The 14,195-nt window shown below is 47.1% G+C and overlaps 1 protein-coding gene across 8 annotated transcripts in view; it reads left to right on the top strand.

Annotated features, from left to right (window-relative positions):
• LOC112264215 (chromodomain-helicase-DNA-binding protein 9-like) overlaps positions 1–11,162 on the top strand; it is a 131,884-nt gene extending 120,722 nt beyond the window's left edge. For 3 of the 8 annotated variants that reach the window (XM_042331029.1, XM_042331030.1, XM_042331028.1), the window contains exons 26-39: positions 21–138; positions 504–561; positions 741–789; positions 4,307–4,562; positions 4,733–4,938; positions 5,245–6,141; positions 6,303–6,469; positions 6,684–6,953; positions 7,770–7,956; positions 8,218–8,366; positions 8,700–8,933; positions 9,214–9,363; positions 9,465–9,569; positions 10,016–11,160. In XM_042331029.1, coding sequence (XP_042186963.1) covers positions 21–138; positions 504–561; positions 741–789; positions 4,307–4,562; positions 4,733–4,938; positions 5,245–6,141; positions 6,303–6,469; positions 6,684–6,953; positions 7,770–7,956; positions 8,218–8,366; positions 8,700–8,933; positions 9,214–9,363; positions 9,465–9,569; positions 10,016–11,020 — 3,851 coding nt within the window. In that variant the 3' untranslated portion in view covers positions 11,021–11,160. Of the gene's footprint in view, positions 1–20; positions 139–503; positions 562–740; positions 790–4,306; positions 4,563–4,732; positions 4,939–5,244; positions 6,142–6,302; positions 6,470–6,683; positions 6,954–7,769; positions 7,957–8,217; positions 8,367–8,699; positions 8,934–9,213; positions 9,364–9,464; positions 9,570–10,015 lie in introns of all 8 variants that reach the window. The other 5 variants (XM_042331025.1, XM_042331024.1, XM_042331027.1 and 2 more) reach the window with 4 other exon arrangements.
• Positions 11,163–14,195: the final 3,033 nt, after the last annotated feature.

The following is a 14,195-nucleotide window of genomic DNA, read 5'->3' as shown; positions in this document are numbered from 1 at the left end:
CACTGTGGTCCACTATACAGGTTATGAGAAGTATAACACAGTGCGTGCAGACCCTGCCCTCTGCTTCCTAGAGCGGGTGGGCCGGCCAGACGAGAAGGCCATCGCTGCTGAACAGAGAGCCAATGACTTCATGGATGGGTAGGTAACATTACACATCATGACTGACTGACTTGAGTCAGGTAGTTAGCTTGTCGGTCTCCTCCACTGACTCAGACAGGGCTTAGACACACAATGACACACTTAAAAAGTTTCAGTTGTTGTATCGCTTTTTATAACCAGTCATAAAACTATGATAGAAAAGGAAGAAACCAGACACTGATATTATTGTAAAAACCTTTTCTGAAGTGAGTCTGAGTCCGTGTTTAGTTCAGAGCTGTTAGGAGCGGCCTGCAAGTTCCCCTGTCTGTTACCTTGTGTGGCCCTTGCTGACTGACTGAATAACTGGCTGACTTACTGACTGGCAGGCTGGCAGACTGACTGACGGTTGTTATCTGTGTTTGCAGGGACGTGGATGACCCAGAATACAAGCCTGCCCCAGCCTTGCTGAAGGACGATATGGAGGTGAGGCCACAGTGAACGGGGGCAGAACAGAGCCAGCACAGCAACAGATAAGGCTGCTGTACACACTGACTGGCATGTGTATTCTCTGCCCCTGTAGAGACTAGACAATACAGGTTGTTTTGAGTGTTATTGTGTCCAGTTCTGTGTTCAGTGTTTTAACACACTTCTCTCCTCCATAGGATGACGCCTCCTCTCCTGGAGACCTGGTTGTCACAGACAACCCTGGAGGTCAGTTACATCTTGCTATTCAGTCTCTTTCTACTCAGCTTTTGTACTATCACAACCAATACACATCGTATTACAATATCTAGTACAAGTCACTACTACCAGTCACTACTACTATTACAAATATTGCTACTACAAGTCACTACTACTCCTACCAGTCACTACTACTACCAGTCACCACTGCTACTACTACTACTACCTGCCACTACTGCTACTACCAGTCACTACTACTACATGTCACTACTACAAATATTGCTACTACAAGTCACTACTACTACTACCAGTCACTATTACTACCAGTCACTGCTACTACTACTACTACTACTACTACAATTACTACTTCTACTACTACATGTCACTACTACTACTTCTACTACTACATGTCACTACTACTACTACTACTACTACCAGTCACTACTGCTACTACTACTACCAGTCACTACTGCTACTACTACTACCAGTCACTGCTACTACTACTACCAGTCACTGCTACTACTACTACTACTAACAGTCACTGCTACTACTACTACTACCAGTCACCACCAGTACTACTACTACTACCAGTCACCACCAGTACTACTACAACTACTACTACTACTACTACTACCAGTCACTGCTACTACTACTACCAGGCACCACCAGTACTACTACTACCAGTCACTACTATTACAACAACAACTACTACTACTGCTACTAGCACCAGTCACTACTATTACAAACAGTCACTACTACTAGTGCTACTACCACTGAAACTACTACAACTTCTTCCACTACTATAAAACAACTTAAAAAGCATTCTCCCAGGTTAAACAATGTGTGTGTTGTGTATGTGTGCTCTCCAGAGGGTGCACCAGTGATGATGGAAGGGTCACTACTACTACTACTACCAGTCACTACTACTACTACTACTACTACTACTACTACTACTACTACTACTACTACTACTACAACCAGTCACCACTACTACTACTACTACTACTACTACTACTACTACTACTACTACTACTACTACCAGTCACTGCTACTACTACTACCAGTCACCACCAGTACTACTACTACTACTACTACTACTACCACCAGTCACCACCAGTACTACTACTACCAGCTACTACTACTACTACTACCAGTCACCACCAGTACTACTGCTAATACTACTACTACTACTACTACTACTACTACTACTACTACCAGTCACCACCAGTACTACTACTACTACTACTACTACTACCAGTCACCACCAGTACTACTACTACTACTACTACTACTACTACTACCAGTCACCACCAGTACTACTACCGCTGCTGCTACTACTACTACTACTACCAGTCACCACCAGTACTACTACTACTACCAGTCGCCAAAAGTACTACTGCTACTACTACTACCACTCACCAACAGTACTACTACTACCACCACCAGTCACTGCTACTGCTACTACTACTACTACCAGTCACTGCTACTGCTACTACTACTACTACCAGTCACTACTACTACATGTCACTACTACTACTACATGTCACTACTACTACTACCAGTCACTGCTGCTACTACTACTACTACTACTACTACCGGTCACTGCTACTACTACTACCAGTCACCACCAGTACTACTACTACTACTACTACTACTACTACTACCAGTCACCACTACTACTACTACTACTACTACTACCAGTCACCACCAGTACTACTACTACTACTACTACTACTACTACTACCACCAGTCACTGCTACTGCTACTACTACTACTACCAGTCACAACTACTACCAGTCACTGCTACTGCTACTACTACTACTACTACAACCAGTCACCGCTACTACTACTACCAGTCAAATCAAATCAAATGTATTTATATAGCCCTTCGTACATCAGCTGATATCTCAAAGTGCTGTACAGAAACCCAGCCTAAAACCCCAAACAGCAAGCAATGCAGGTGTAGAAGCACGGTGGCTAGGAAAAACTCCCTAGAAAGGCCAAAACCTAGGAAGAAACCTAGAGAGGAACCAGGCTATGTGGGGTGGCCAGTCCTCTTCTGGCTGTGCCGGGTGGAGATTATAACAGAACATGGCCAAGATGTTCAAATGTTCATAAATGACCAGCATGGTCGAATCTTAATAAGGCAGAACAGTTGACACTGGAGCAGCAGCACGGCCAGGTGGACTGGGGACAGCAAGGAGTCATCATGTCAGGTAGTCCTGGGGCATGGTCCTAGGGCTCAGGTCCTCCGAGAGAGAGAAAGAAAGAGAGAAGGAGAGAATTTGAGAACGCACACTTAGATTCACACAGGACACCGAATAGGACAGGAGAAGTACTCCAGATATAACAAACTGACCCTAGCCCCCCGACACATAAACTACTGCAGCATAAATACTGGAGGCTGAGACAGGAGGGGTCAGGAGACACTGTGGCCCCATCCGAGGACACCCCCGGACAGGGCCAAACAGGAAGGATACAACCCCACCCACTTTGCCAAAGCACAGCCCCCACACCACTAGAGGGATATCTTCAACCACCAACTTACCATCCTGAGACAAGGCTGAGTATAGCCCACAAAGATCTCCGCCATGGCACAACCCAAGGGGGGGCGCCAACCCAGACAGGATGACCACATCAGTGAATCAACCCACTCAGGTGACGCAGCCCTTCCAGGGACGGCATGAGAGAGCCCCAGTAAGCCAGTGACTCAGCCCCTGTAATAGGGTTAGAGGCAGAGAATCCCAGTGGAAAGAGGGGAACCGGCCAGGCAGAGACAGCACGGGCGGTTCGTTGCTCCAGAGCCTTTCCGTTCACCTTCCCACTCCTGGGCCAGACTACACTCAATCATATGACCCACTGATGAGATGAGTCTTCAGTAAAGACTTAAAGGTTGAGACCGAGTTTGCGTCTCTGACATGGGTAGGCAGACCGTTCCATAAAAATGGAGCTCTATAGGAGAAAGCCCTGCCTCCAGCTGTTTGCTTAGAAATTCTAGGGACAATTAGGAGGCCTGCGTCTTGTGACCGTAGCGTACGTGTAGGTATGTACGGCAGGACCAAATCAGAGAGATAGGTAGGAGCAAGCCCATGTAATGCTTTGTAGGTTAGCAGTAAAACCTTGAAATCAGCCCTTGCTTTGACAGGAAGCCAGTGTAGAGAGGCTAGCACTGGAGTAATATGATCAAATTTTTTGGTTCTAGTCAGGATTCTAGCAGCCGTATTTAGCACCAACTGAAGTTTATTTAGTGCTTTATCCGGGTAGCCGGAAAGTCACTGCTGCTACTACTACTACTACTAACAGTCACTGCTACTACTACTACCAGTCACCACCAGTACTACTACTACTACTACTACTACTACCAGTCACCACCAGTACTACTACAACTACTACTGCTACTAGCACCAGTCACTACTATTACAAACAGTCACTACTACTAGTGCTACTACCACTGAAACTACTACAACTTCTTTCACTACTATAAAACAACTTAAAAAGCATTCTCCCAGGTTAAACAATGTGTGTGTTGTGTGTATGTGCTCTCCAGAGGGTGCACCAGTGATGATGGAAGGGTTAGGTGGAGGAGGAGGAGATGCAGCCTACTGGCCCTCCTCCTCAGTACTAACAGCCAGACTGAGACGTCTGATCACAGCCTCTCAGCGCTACACCAAGTCCAGACAGATCCTCCACATCCACCAGACCCAGCACACCACCCAGGTCACGCCCTCACTGTGTCCCCTGCCACCCACCCTCAACGACACTATCAACCCCAAGATGGCCGCCAAGATAGAACGCCAGCAGAGGTGAGTGAAGCTGCAAGGCCTGGACAGAAACGTAAAGTTAGCCACGGTCTATAACTTATACCACTGTCTCATTCTCTCTTCCTCTTTCTGTCCTTCCTCTCTCTGTGTATATCTCTATCTCTACCCCTGTTTTTCTTTCTCTCTGTTTCTCTCTCCCTCCCTCTCCCCAGATGGACGAGGCGAGAGGAAGCTGATTTTTACCGTGTGGTATCTACCTTTGGTGTGGTGTTTGACCCAGACCTGGGCCGTTTCGACTGGACCAAGTTCAGAGCCATGGCTCGGCTGCACAAGAAGACAGACGAGAGTCTGCAGAAGTACCTGTGGGCCTTCACTGCCATGTGCAGGAGAGTGTGTCGCCTGCCACCCAGAGAAGGAGGTGAGAGAGATACTGTTCATCTGTGCTGTGCCACCTGTAGAAAGGGTGTGGAAGTCAATATACTTGTAAGCTGTATACTGTGTTGTTTATTAGAGGAGTTGTGCTTACTAATACCTGCTGATAATGTGCTACATACACTATGTATGTCAAGGTTAATGATTTAAGGAAGTGCTGGGGAAACAAGCATGTGATAAGGTTAACGATCAATGGAAAGTTAAACAGTGAGTGGAATGAGTCCACAGAAAATGCAAACACAGATGTATGAATTATGCAGGACAGCCTTATTCTCTCTCTCCCTCTCTCTAGACACAGCGGTGGACCCCTCTCTGTCCATTCAGCCCATCACAGAGGAGCGTGCATCTCGTACCCTCTACAGAGTAGAGCTGCTACGCCAGGTCAGGGAACAGGTCCTGCGCCACCCCTTGCTCTATGAGCGCCTGCCCCTGTGCCAGCTGGGCTCGGACCTGCCCGTGTGGTGGGAGACCAGTACCCACGACCGAGACCTCCTAATTGGGGCCGCCAAGCACGGCGTCAGCCGCACAGACTACCACATCCTCCGAGACCCAGAGCTCTGCTTCATGGCTGCCCAGCGTAACTACAGCCAGAATAAAGGAGTCCAACTGCCATCCCAGACCCCTACTCCGCTCCTGAACCCCCAGTACCAGGCTAGTAGAGACCCAGCCTTGGCAGAGTGCCCTGTGCCTGCCCAGAGGGAGTGGGAGGACATCCCGGGGGCAGTGCCCAAAGAAGAACCTTTCTCGGAGGGGGTGGAGCGCATGGAGAGAGGGGAACAGGTGGAGAGGTGGAGTCCCCAGCCTGCCCCTCTCACCCCTACAGGGATAGAGGAGAAGCCTGACCTGGGGGTGGTGAAAGTAGAGAACGAGAGCCACATGGTGGCGGCACGGACCAAGCCACTCACACCCAACTCAGCCGCCAGGAAAGAGAAGAAAGCCAATAAAAGAAGTCGAAGAGAGGCCAGACGAGCCACCTCCGCAGCATCAGACTCCGACTCGGACGGCTCCTCGTCCAGCTCTTCATCACGATCTTCTTCATCATCGTCATCGTCGTCCTCTTCCTCCTCGCGCTCCGGATCCAGCTCCTCTTCATCTTCATCATGCTCATCAGGCTCCTCATCTTCCTCTTCCTCATCTTCATCTTCCTCTGTTAACAGTGAGAGTGAGGGAGAGGAAGGAAAGATCAAGGGTGAGTGCTGCTATTATTCTTTTGGTTCTTGCGGTGAAAGACTTTTACAGTACCGTTGAGGCAATCAAAGTTGTAAATATGCCAAGGTAGTTAGGCTGTCTGAAGTTGTGTTGTATATTTTGAGGTTTTCTGAAGTAGAGTTATATTGCATGTTCTTCCAGTCCCGACAGTGGCCATCGTGAAGGGATTTGATGAAGACAGTGTGGCGTCTCTCAGCACCACTCAGGATGAGATGCAGGACAGTCACGTGACAGAGAACGGCAGCAACAACTCACACCACCACCCCTTCCAGGGAGGATACATGCTGGCTGCATCCTACTGGCCCAAGGTAAACACACACACCAAACCTCTTAGTGTTTCAGTTCTAGCCTGAGTTAGTTTCCTGAGAATCCCAACCATGTTGAAACAGCCCTTAGGAGGGTGCTGTTCATGTTAATCCAGTTTTATTTCATCCTTCCACCAGATGATATAGTCCGGGCAAAAGCCAATCAGCATCCAGGATCCAAACAACTTGTTTTATAATGTCCCCTGTCCCCCTGTAGGACCGTGTGATGATCAACCGTCTGGACAGTATCTGCCAAGCAGTGCTGAAGGGGAAGTGGCCGGGGGCCCGGCGGTCGTACGAGGCAGGAGGGGCCGTAGCCTCCTTCTACACCACCAAGCTCCTGGACAATGCAGCTGCGGCCAACAACAGCAGCAACCTCTGCTCAGCTTCCGCCTCGGCCTCAGAGGACCCCTCTGCCTCCCCTCAGGGTTCAAAGGTGAAGAAGCATGTTGCAGGAGAAAAGGAGTTCTCAGTGAAAATGAATGAAGTATGTTGATTTCCGTTACTCCCCTCTCGTAGGACCCCACACTACTCCAAAGCCTAACTGTGGTGTTTCAGCATGTTTTGTTGGGGATTTAGATTTTGCTGTTTTGGCTGCTGCCTACAACACTGATTTGTTTAATAGTAATACCCTCTTTAATTTCTACCCACTCCATGTGGATTGGGATCTGGGCTGTAATTACATTTTTACATAAATCAGTCGTTCATGGATGGGAAGCTAATAAGAAGCTTAGTGTGGGGAAACACTGGGGTTTGAGAGGGTTCATCTGATTGAGATGGGGCTCTAGTACTGTGGGTGTTCTGTCTCTAATGGGGCTGATAGCAGCTGGGCTATTAACCATGCAGGCCTGCTTCCTGCTTGCTTTGATACTACAGTAGCTAGCTATGAGCCTACTTTGCCATAGCAACAGAGGGAGGAGCATTTGTGTCAAATATTCAATAAAATGGCCACTGACTGCTGAAAGCCGCAGCCTTCCCTGTGACATAGTCCTTCAGTAAACTCCTGACATTGCATAGACAACTTACCCTACACGCTTCTAGCTGCTACAGTATATGCTGTGTCCCTACCCATAACTATCCCTACTTCCAACTTCCAAGAATACAGAATGCTCTTAGAGCGAAGCCTTACAAGCCAACAAACTATTGCGCCAATGCAGTGAAAATCAAAACAAGCACTTAGACCCCCTCCCTTTTTCTGTTATGTTTTGGTTCGTTTTTTTTTTCTGTAGAAGGGGCTCCAATGCCATCAGACAGTGTGACCTTGTGTTTCTGTGTAATTGACTGACCGCCCCTCTCTCTGCAGCAGGAGGGGGGTCTGAAGCTGACCTTCCAGAAGCAGGGGCCCGGCCAGCCCCTGAAGAGGCCCCTGGAGCCTGAGGAGGGGCCCCTTAGCCAGCAGCAGTACCTTACAAAGCTCCATGAGCTCCAGAGTGCCTCAGACACCAGTCTGGCTGACTTCACCAAGCCCCAGGCTGCAAGCTTCCCACAAGGTACATACAGACTAGGGCTGACCACAAAGTCCTGTTTTAACAGCAATGTATTGTTAGTTTATACAATTGAAAGTTCATTCCTGTCTGGTAAAGAATACCCTTCATGAGAAATCTCAAAGCTAAACTGTGAGCTTTTTATTTGATATCACTAGATGGCAGCAAAGATACATTTCCCCATATGTTGTACATTCATGATCGTGATGGTGTGTATTGCTTTAGTCTTCTGTTTTAATCTGGGACACGTTGTTTGTGTGTTTCCAGCCTCTACAGGTCTGGCAGGTCAGATGAAGCTGAATGGAGGTATGGACGGCCAGCCGGTGGTGAAGAGGAGGAGAGGAAGGAGGAAGAATGTGGAGGGGATGGACCTGCTCTTTATGAACAGGAAAAGAGGACCAGCCGTGCCTGAAAGCGTAAGATCTTAATTTACCTTTCTCTCTTCTCTTTGGGGCTCTATGTCTTCCCTGTCAATCCTCTCACTCCTATCTTGCCATCTTAGGTCCTTCAAACATTTAGTCCTTAAACACTGGATACTGGAAAACTACATGTGATTGCATGGTTTTAAGAGATATTTAAAGTTTGAAGAGTATGCCTAAATGTGTTTACCTAGCAATTGAAAATTAAATATAGGATTTACTGTGTGTACTGAAGTATAGGAGGCCGTATGAAGGGTGTGCTAGCATGCCTATACAAATACTAGCCACTAGAAATTCACTGATGGGATGATGTCTACCCTGCATCTCCAGGTGCCCCCGGCGTGGGGTGGTATGAGTCAGGCTGGCACTGGGCTGTCTATTGCCTCAGGGCAGGGTAACCCCCTAGGGGCCCAGGGCCCTATGGACACAGAGAGCAGGGTCTCTGTCATCAACCTGAAAGATGGGACCCGTCTGGCCGGAGACGATGCCCCCAGGAGGAGGGAGCTGGAGCTGTGGCTCAAAGAACACCCAGGCTTTGTGGCTGACACAGGGGCCTTCATCCCTGTGAGTCCTTCCTCTTCCTCACCCTCTGATTCTCCATTCCTCTATCCCTAACCCAGGGTTTAGTAAGGGCTGTGAATATACTGTACAACTACAATAGACATCCGTCAGGGTTACGGACAATTATATTCAGTCAGGTCATGACATAAACAGAAATGCCATTTGCATTTTGAATCAAAATGCAATTGACCCCAACCATGATTTCCATTGACAGTAGAAATGGTTTTGGATGTAGTCCTGTAGTTGAACCTGTGTATCCCTGACCCTCTCTTCACCACCTCAGGGAGTGAATAAGAGGCAGCTGGAGCAATTCCAGCAGGATGGTAGACCCAAGCAGAAGAGGCATCGCTGCAGGAACCCCAACAAGATCGATGTCAACAGTCTGACAGGAGAGGAGAGGGTCCAGATCATCAACAGGAGAAATGCACGCAAGGTGAGTTGTGTGTGTGTGTGTGTGTGTGTGTGTGTGTGTGTGTGTGTGCGGGTTGTACAACTTCTACTTTGTCTCATGTTGTCCTCCCGTCCTCTCCCCAGGTTGGTGGGGCCTTCGCCCCCCCTCTAAAGGACCTGTGTCGGTTCCTTCAGGAGAACCCAGAGTACGGGGTTCCACCAGAGTGGGCCGACGTCGTCAAGCAGTCGGTAAGTCTGATAGCCTTTACCTCCTTCATATGCTGTAGAACACCCCACAGGTCTACTTCACGTGTATAAAAGAGGAATAATAGAACTACATGTATCTAGCTTGGCTAGTTGTCAGTGCAGTAACTGTGGTATAGTTAAGCAATAAGGCCGAGGGGCTGTGGTATATGGCCAATAAACCACGGCTAAGGGCTGTTCTTATGCACAACGCAATATGGTTTGCCATATACCACAAACCCCTGAGGTGCCTTATTGCTATTATAAACTGGTTACCAACGTAATTAGAGCAGTAAAAATACATGTTTTGTCATACCCATGTTATACGGTCTGATATACCACGGGTGTCTTCCAATCAACATTCAGGGCTGGAACTACCCAGTTTCTAACTGTAGTTATGTAATGGTTGTTGATTAGAGTGCTAACCCTGTGTTTCTCTGTCTGTGCTTCAGGGCTACCTCCCAGAGAGCATGTTTGACCGGATCCTGACAGGACCCATCGTACCAGAGGAGGTGAGTCGGCGTGGACGGAGGCCCAAGAGCGCCCTGGCCAAGACTGCAGCTACAGCCAACCAGGGGGCCCCATCCCTGGGCCTCAACCCCCTGCTGGCCAACAGCCTCCTCTCTGGCATGGATCTATCTAGTCTACAGGCCTTCCAGCAGAACCTCCAAAGTCTCCAGTCACTGCAGCTCACTGCCGGCCTCATGGGCCTGCCCACTGATGCTAACAACCTGGCCGCCATGTTTCCCATGATGCTCTCTGGCATGGCTGGGCTTCCCAACCTCCTGAGCATGGGGAGTCTGCTGGGCAAGCCCCCACAGGACGCCATGGGGGGAGCTGAGCAGAGGAAGAGGAAGAAGGGAAGCAGAGAAGGAGGTGGAGGGGAGCCCTCATCTGCCTCCTCCAAAGCCCCCTCCTCCTCCCACTCCCACGGCCTCTCCCACACCGCGGACACCAAAGGTGAAAGGACAGAAGGTCAAAGCAGGGACGGGGACGGCCACGTCCCCAGTGTCCATTCCCCCTCCAGTTCCTCTGCCACCACCTCCACCACCACCCCACTAAGTGCTTCTGCTGCCCAGGCAGCCTCCAGTCACCCTCTGTCTCTTAACCCCTTGTTACTCTCCAGTATGCTTTACCCAGGGATGCTTCTCACTCCAGGCCTTAACCTTCCTGTGTCCACCACACAGCCACCACACAGTGACTCAAACAGTGACCTCAAACCCCACAAGCCCACTAAGACCTCTAAGACCGCCCCCTCAAAACCTCTGTCGCCAAGGAGAACACCAGAGTGTCAGGAAGAGGAGGGTCTTGGTGACAAGAGGGAGGAGTCAGGGGAACACAAGGAGGAGAACAGTGGTCCAGAAGGCTCGGGGAAGGCGGAGTCATCTTCTTCATCAGAGTCTGGGAGCTCTTCTTCATCATCTGATGGGTCATCAGACTCCAGCGATGAAGACTGAGCCTAATGAAAATATAAATCTATTTATGGATCTATTAGAAATGTACACACATACAGTACCAGCCAAAAGTTTGGACACACCTATTCATTCAAGAGTTTTTCTTTATTTTTTACTATTTTCTGCATTGTAGAATAATAGTGAAGACATCAAACATATGAAATAACACATAGGGAATCATGTAGTAACCAAAAAAGTGTTCAACAAATTTTAGATTCTTCAAAGTAGCCACCCTTTACCTTGATGACAGCTTTGCACACTCTTGGCATTCTCTCAACCAGCTTCTCCTGGAATGCTTTTCCAACAGTTGAAGGAGTTGTTGGCTGCTTTTCCTTCACTCTGTGGTCTAACTCATCCCAAACCATCTCAATTGGGTTAGGTCAGGTGGTTGTGGAGGCCAGGTCATCTGATGCAGCACTCCATCACTCTCCTTGGTCAAATAGCCCTTACATAGCCAGGAGGTATATTTTGGGTCATGGTCCTGTTGAAAAACAAATAATAGTCCCACTAAATGCAAACCAGATGGGATGGCGTATCACTGCAGAATGCTGTGGTATCCATGCTGGTTAAGTGTGCCTTGACTTCTAAATAAATCACAGACAGTGTCACCAGCAAAGCACCCCCACTCCATCACACCTCCTCTTCCATGCTTTACGGTGGGGACCACACATGCAGAGGTTATCTCATCAGACCAAAGGACACATTTCCACCGGTCTAATGTTCATTGCTCGTGTTTCTTGGCCTAAGCAAGTCTCTTCTTCTTACTGGTATCCTTTAGTAGTAGTTTCTTTGCAGCAATTCGACCATGAAGGCCTGATTAAGTCTCCTCTGAACAGTTGATTTTGAGATGTGTCTGAAGGAAGCATTCATTTGGGCTCTGATCTGAGATGTAGTTAACTCTAATGAACTTATCCTCTGCAGCAGAGGTAACTCTGTTTCTTCCTTTCCTCTGGCGGTCCTCACGAGAGCCAGCTTCATCATATTGCTTCATGGTTTTTGCCACTGCACTTAAAGAAACGTTCAAAGTTCTTGAAAATGTCCATATTGACTTCATGTCTTAAAGTAATGATGGACTGTCATTTCTCTTTGCTCATTTGAGCTGTTCCCCCCCTACCATGTCACAACACAACTGTTTGGCTCGAACGAATTACAAATAAATAAATTCCACAAATGAACTTTTAACAAGGCACACTTGTTAATTGAAATGCATTCCAGGGGACTACCCCATGAAGGTGGTTGAGAGAATAACAAGAGTGTAAAGCTGTCATCAAGGCAAAGGGCGGCTACTTTGAAGAATCTCCAAATATAAAATATATTTTGATTTGTTTAACAATTTTTTTGGTTACTACTTGATTCCATATGTGTTATTGCATAGTTTTGATGTCTTCACTATTATTCTACAATGTAGAAAATAGTACAAATAAAGAAAAACCCTGGAATGAATAGGCGTGTCCAAACTTTTGACTGGTACTGTATATATTACACATATATATGGATTTTCCTGCACTTACATTGTGATTTCTTTTCATGTAAATACAGAAAACGAACTAAAATGTTGTGTAATAAAGACTACAAAAGTGAGACAAGAAGAACCATGACCTAGGAGAAACTGAAATGAACTTTCAGTGTTTGTTCAAAAAGGTACAATCTTGTTTTGAGAGACATTTTGCATGTCAAACTTTAGTAGATTTCTGAACTTTGTGAACTTGTATTAGGCCTACACACATTGATGTACAATTGCAACAAACTGAGAAAAAGAAATCAAAATGGCATTATTGTAATTATCATGTTGGGATTTAATTTTATTAAAAAAGAGGAAATAAATATGCGCTCTCTGCTGAGCTGTACTGTTAATATATTTTGTAGTGGGAGGAAAATACCTTGAATATTTAGCTTTCCTTTGTAAATACTTTTACAGGTTTTCTTCTTGACACTTACAGTATACTTTGCAGATCATACGTTTGGAAAAGTCAGCAATAACTCGGGCAGCTAATGAATGTGACTGAAGCTGTAGATCCTTCATCAGCCATGCTTCTCACACAAGGGAGAAATGTTCAGTCTCTGTTCCAATGTCCACACTAACACAGTTATTCAAATGAAGAAATGTATTGGACATTCATTCTAAGTAGTATGTTAGTGTGCATTTTGGAATGTAGTCTCCCCTGCCTGTCTCGCACAACCAACACACATGGTTCTTTTGACACTGAGGTGCACTTTAGTTTCCCATATTACACTCGCTAGCACATAACCAGTTGGGTCTACTCCCCTAAGGACTGAAAGGACAGCAAGCTGCGCCAAATGCTGCTTTCGCTGGGACAGAAAAGACACTAAATTCCACCCCAGTGTTTTTGACTGCATCGTTACCTCAGCAGAGTATAGAAGGGATTGAGTTCACTGCAAATACATCCTGTTGTGTGTGTATTGGCAAGGCTGGCTCACTCGTCCCCGCTGGGTTCTGTGTTCTTCATGGCATACTCTTGAGAGCTTCCACTCGTTTAGTCTCTTCCAGTGCCTCGAGTCTGCGAGACTACCACTCACTGTGTTCTGGCTGTGTGTGTTTGTTTGCGTGGGCGTTTCTTTCCGTTTTGGCTGAGTCCGTGTGTTCTTCAGGCCATGTACTGATTGTGTCCCATGCGGTGCAGCATCAATCGGGCCATTGTGTATGGTGGTGTGTATTGGGGAGGCTAGAGCATTGGGTTCTACAACCAAAAGTGAAGTCGCATAAACAGTGACTGCTGGTATAGTCGACATAGTGTACTCAACACCCCCTGAGTCATCTTTAATACTTTAAAAGCCCATCAGTATCTGTGTTCCACTCGTAGTGCCGCCTTCTGCTATCGAGTGAGCTGAAGAATCTCCAATGAGCTCTGATTGTGGGTGATGTCTGTAGTCTTCCATTCTGAACACAGTGTGTCCCTGTTGTGTTGAATTACCTTGCTATCATAAACTAGTAATTAAGTAGCTATGTGTATTGAGGGACCACAGGGGTTTGTATTGTCTCTGATATAATTGTAGATTACTGAGTCATCAAAATTATTTTCATAATTGACTGTAGAAAAGCATAGTTTATACATCGATTGCAGTGATTCTGAATAGTATTGGGTTGGCTATGGTAGGTTAAGTTTAGGCTTGAGTAAGACTGAATATCCAGACCTTCCTTTAGAACTGAGCTGCTTTG

This window comes from Oncorhynchus tshawytscha, linkage group LG12 (genome assembly GCF_018296145.1).
Source record: "Oncorhynchus tshawytscha isolate Ot180627B linkage group LG12, Otsh_v2.0, whole genome shotgun sequence".
Classification (NCBI taxonomy): Eukaryota; Metazoa; Chordata; class Actinopteri; order Salmoniformes; family Salmonidae; genus Oncorhynchus; species Oncorhynchus tshawytscha.
This window is presented reverse-complemented; position numbering and strand designations above follow the sequence as displayed.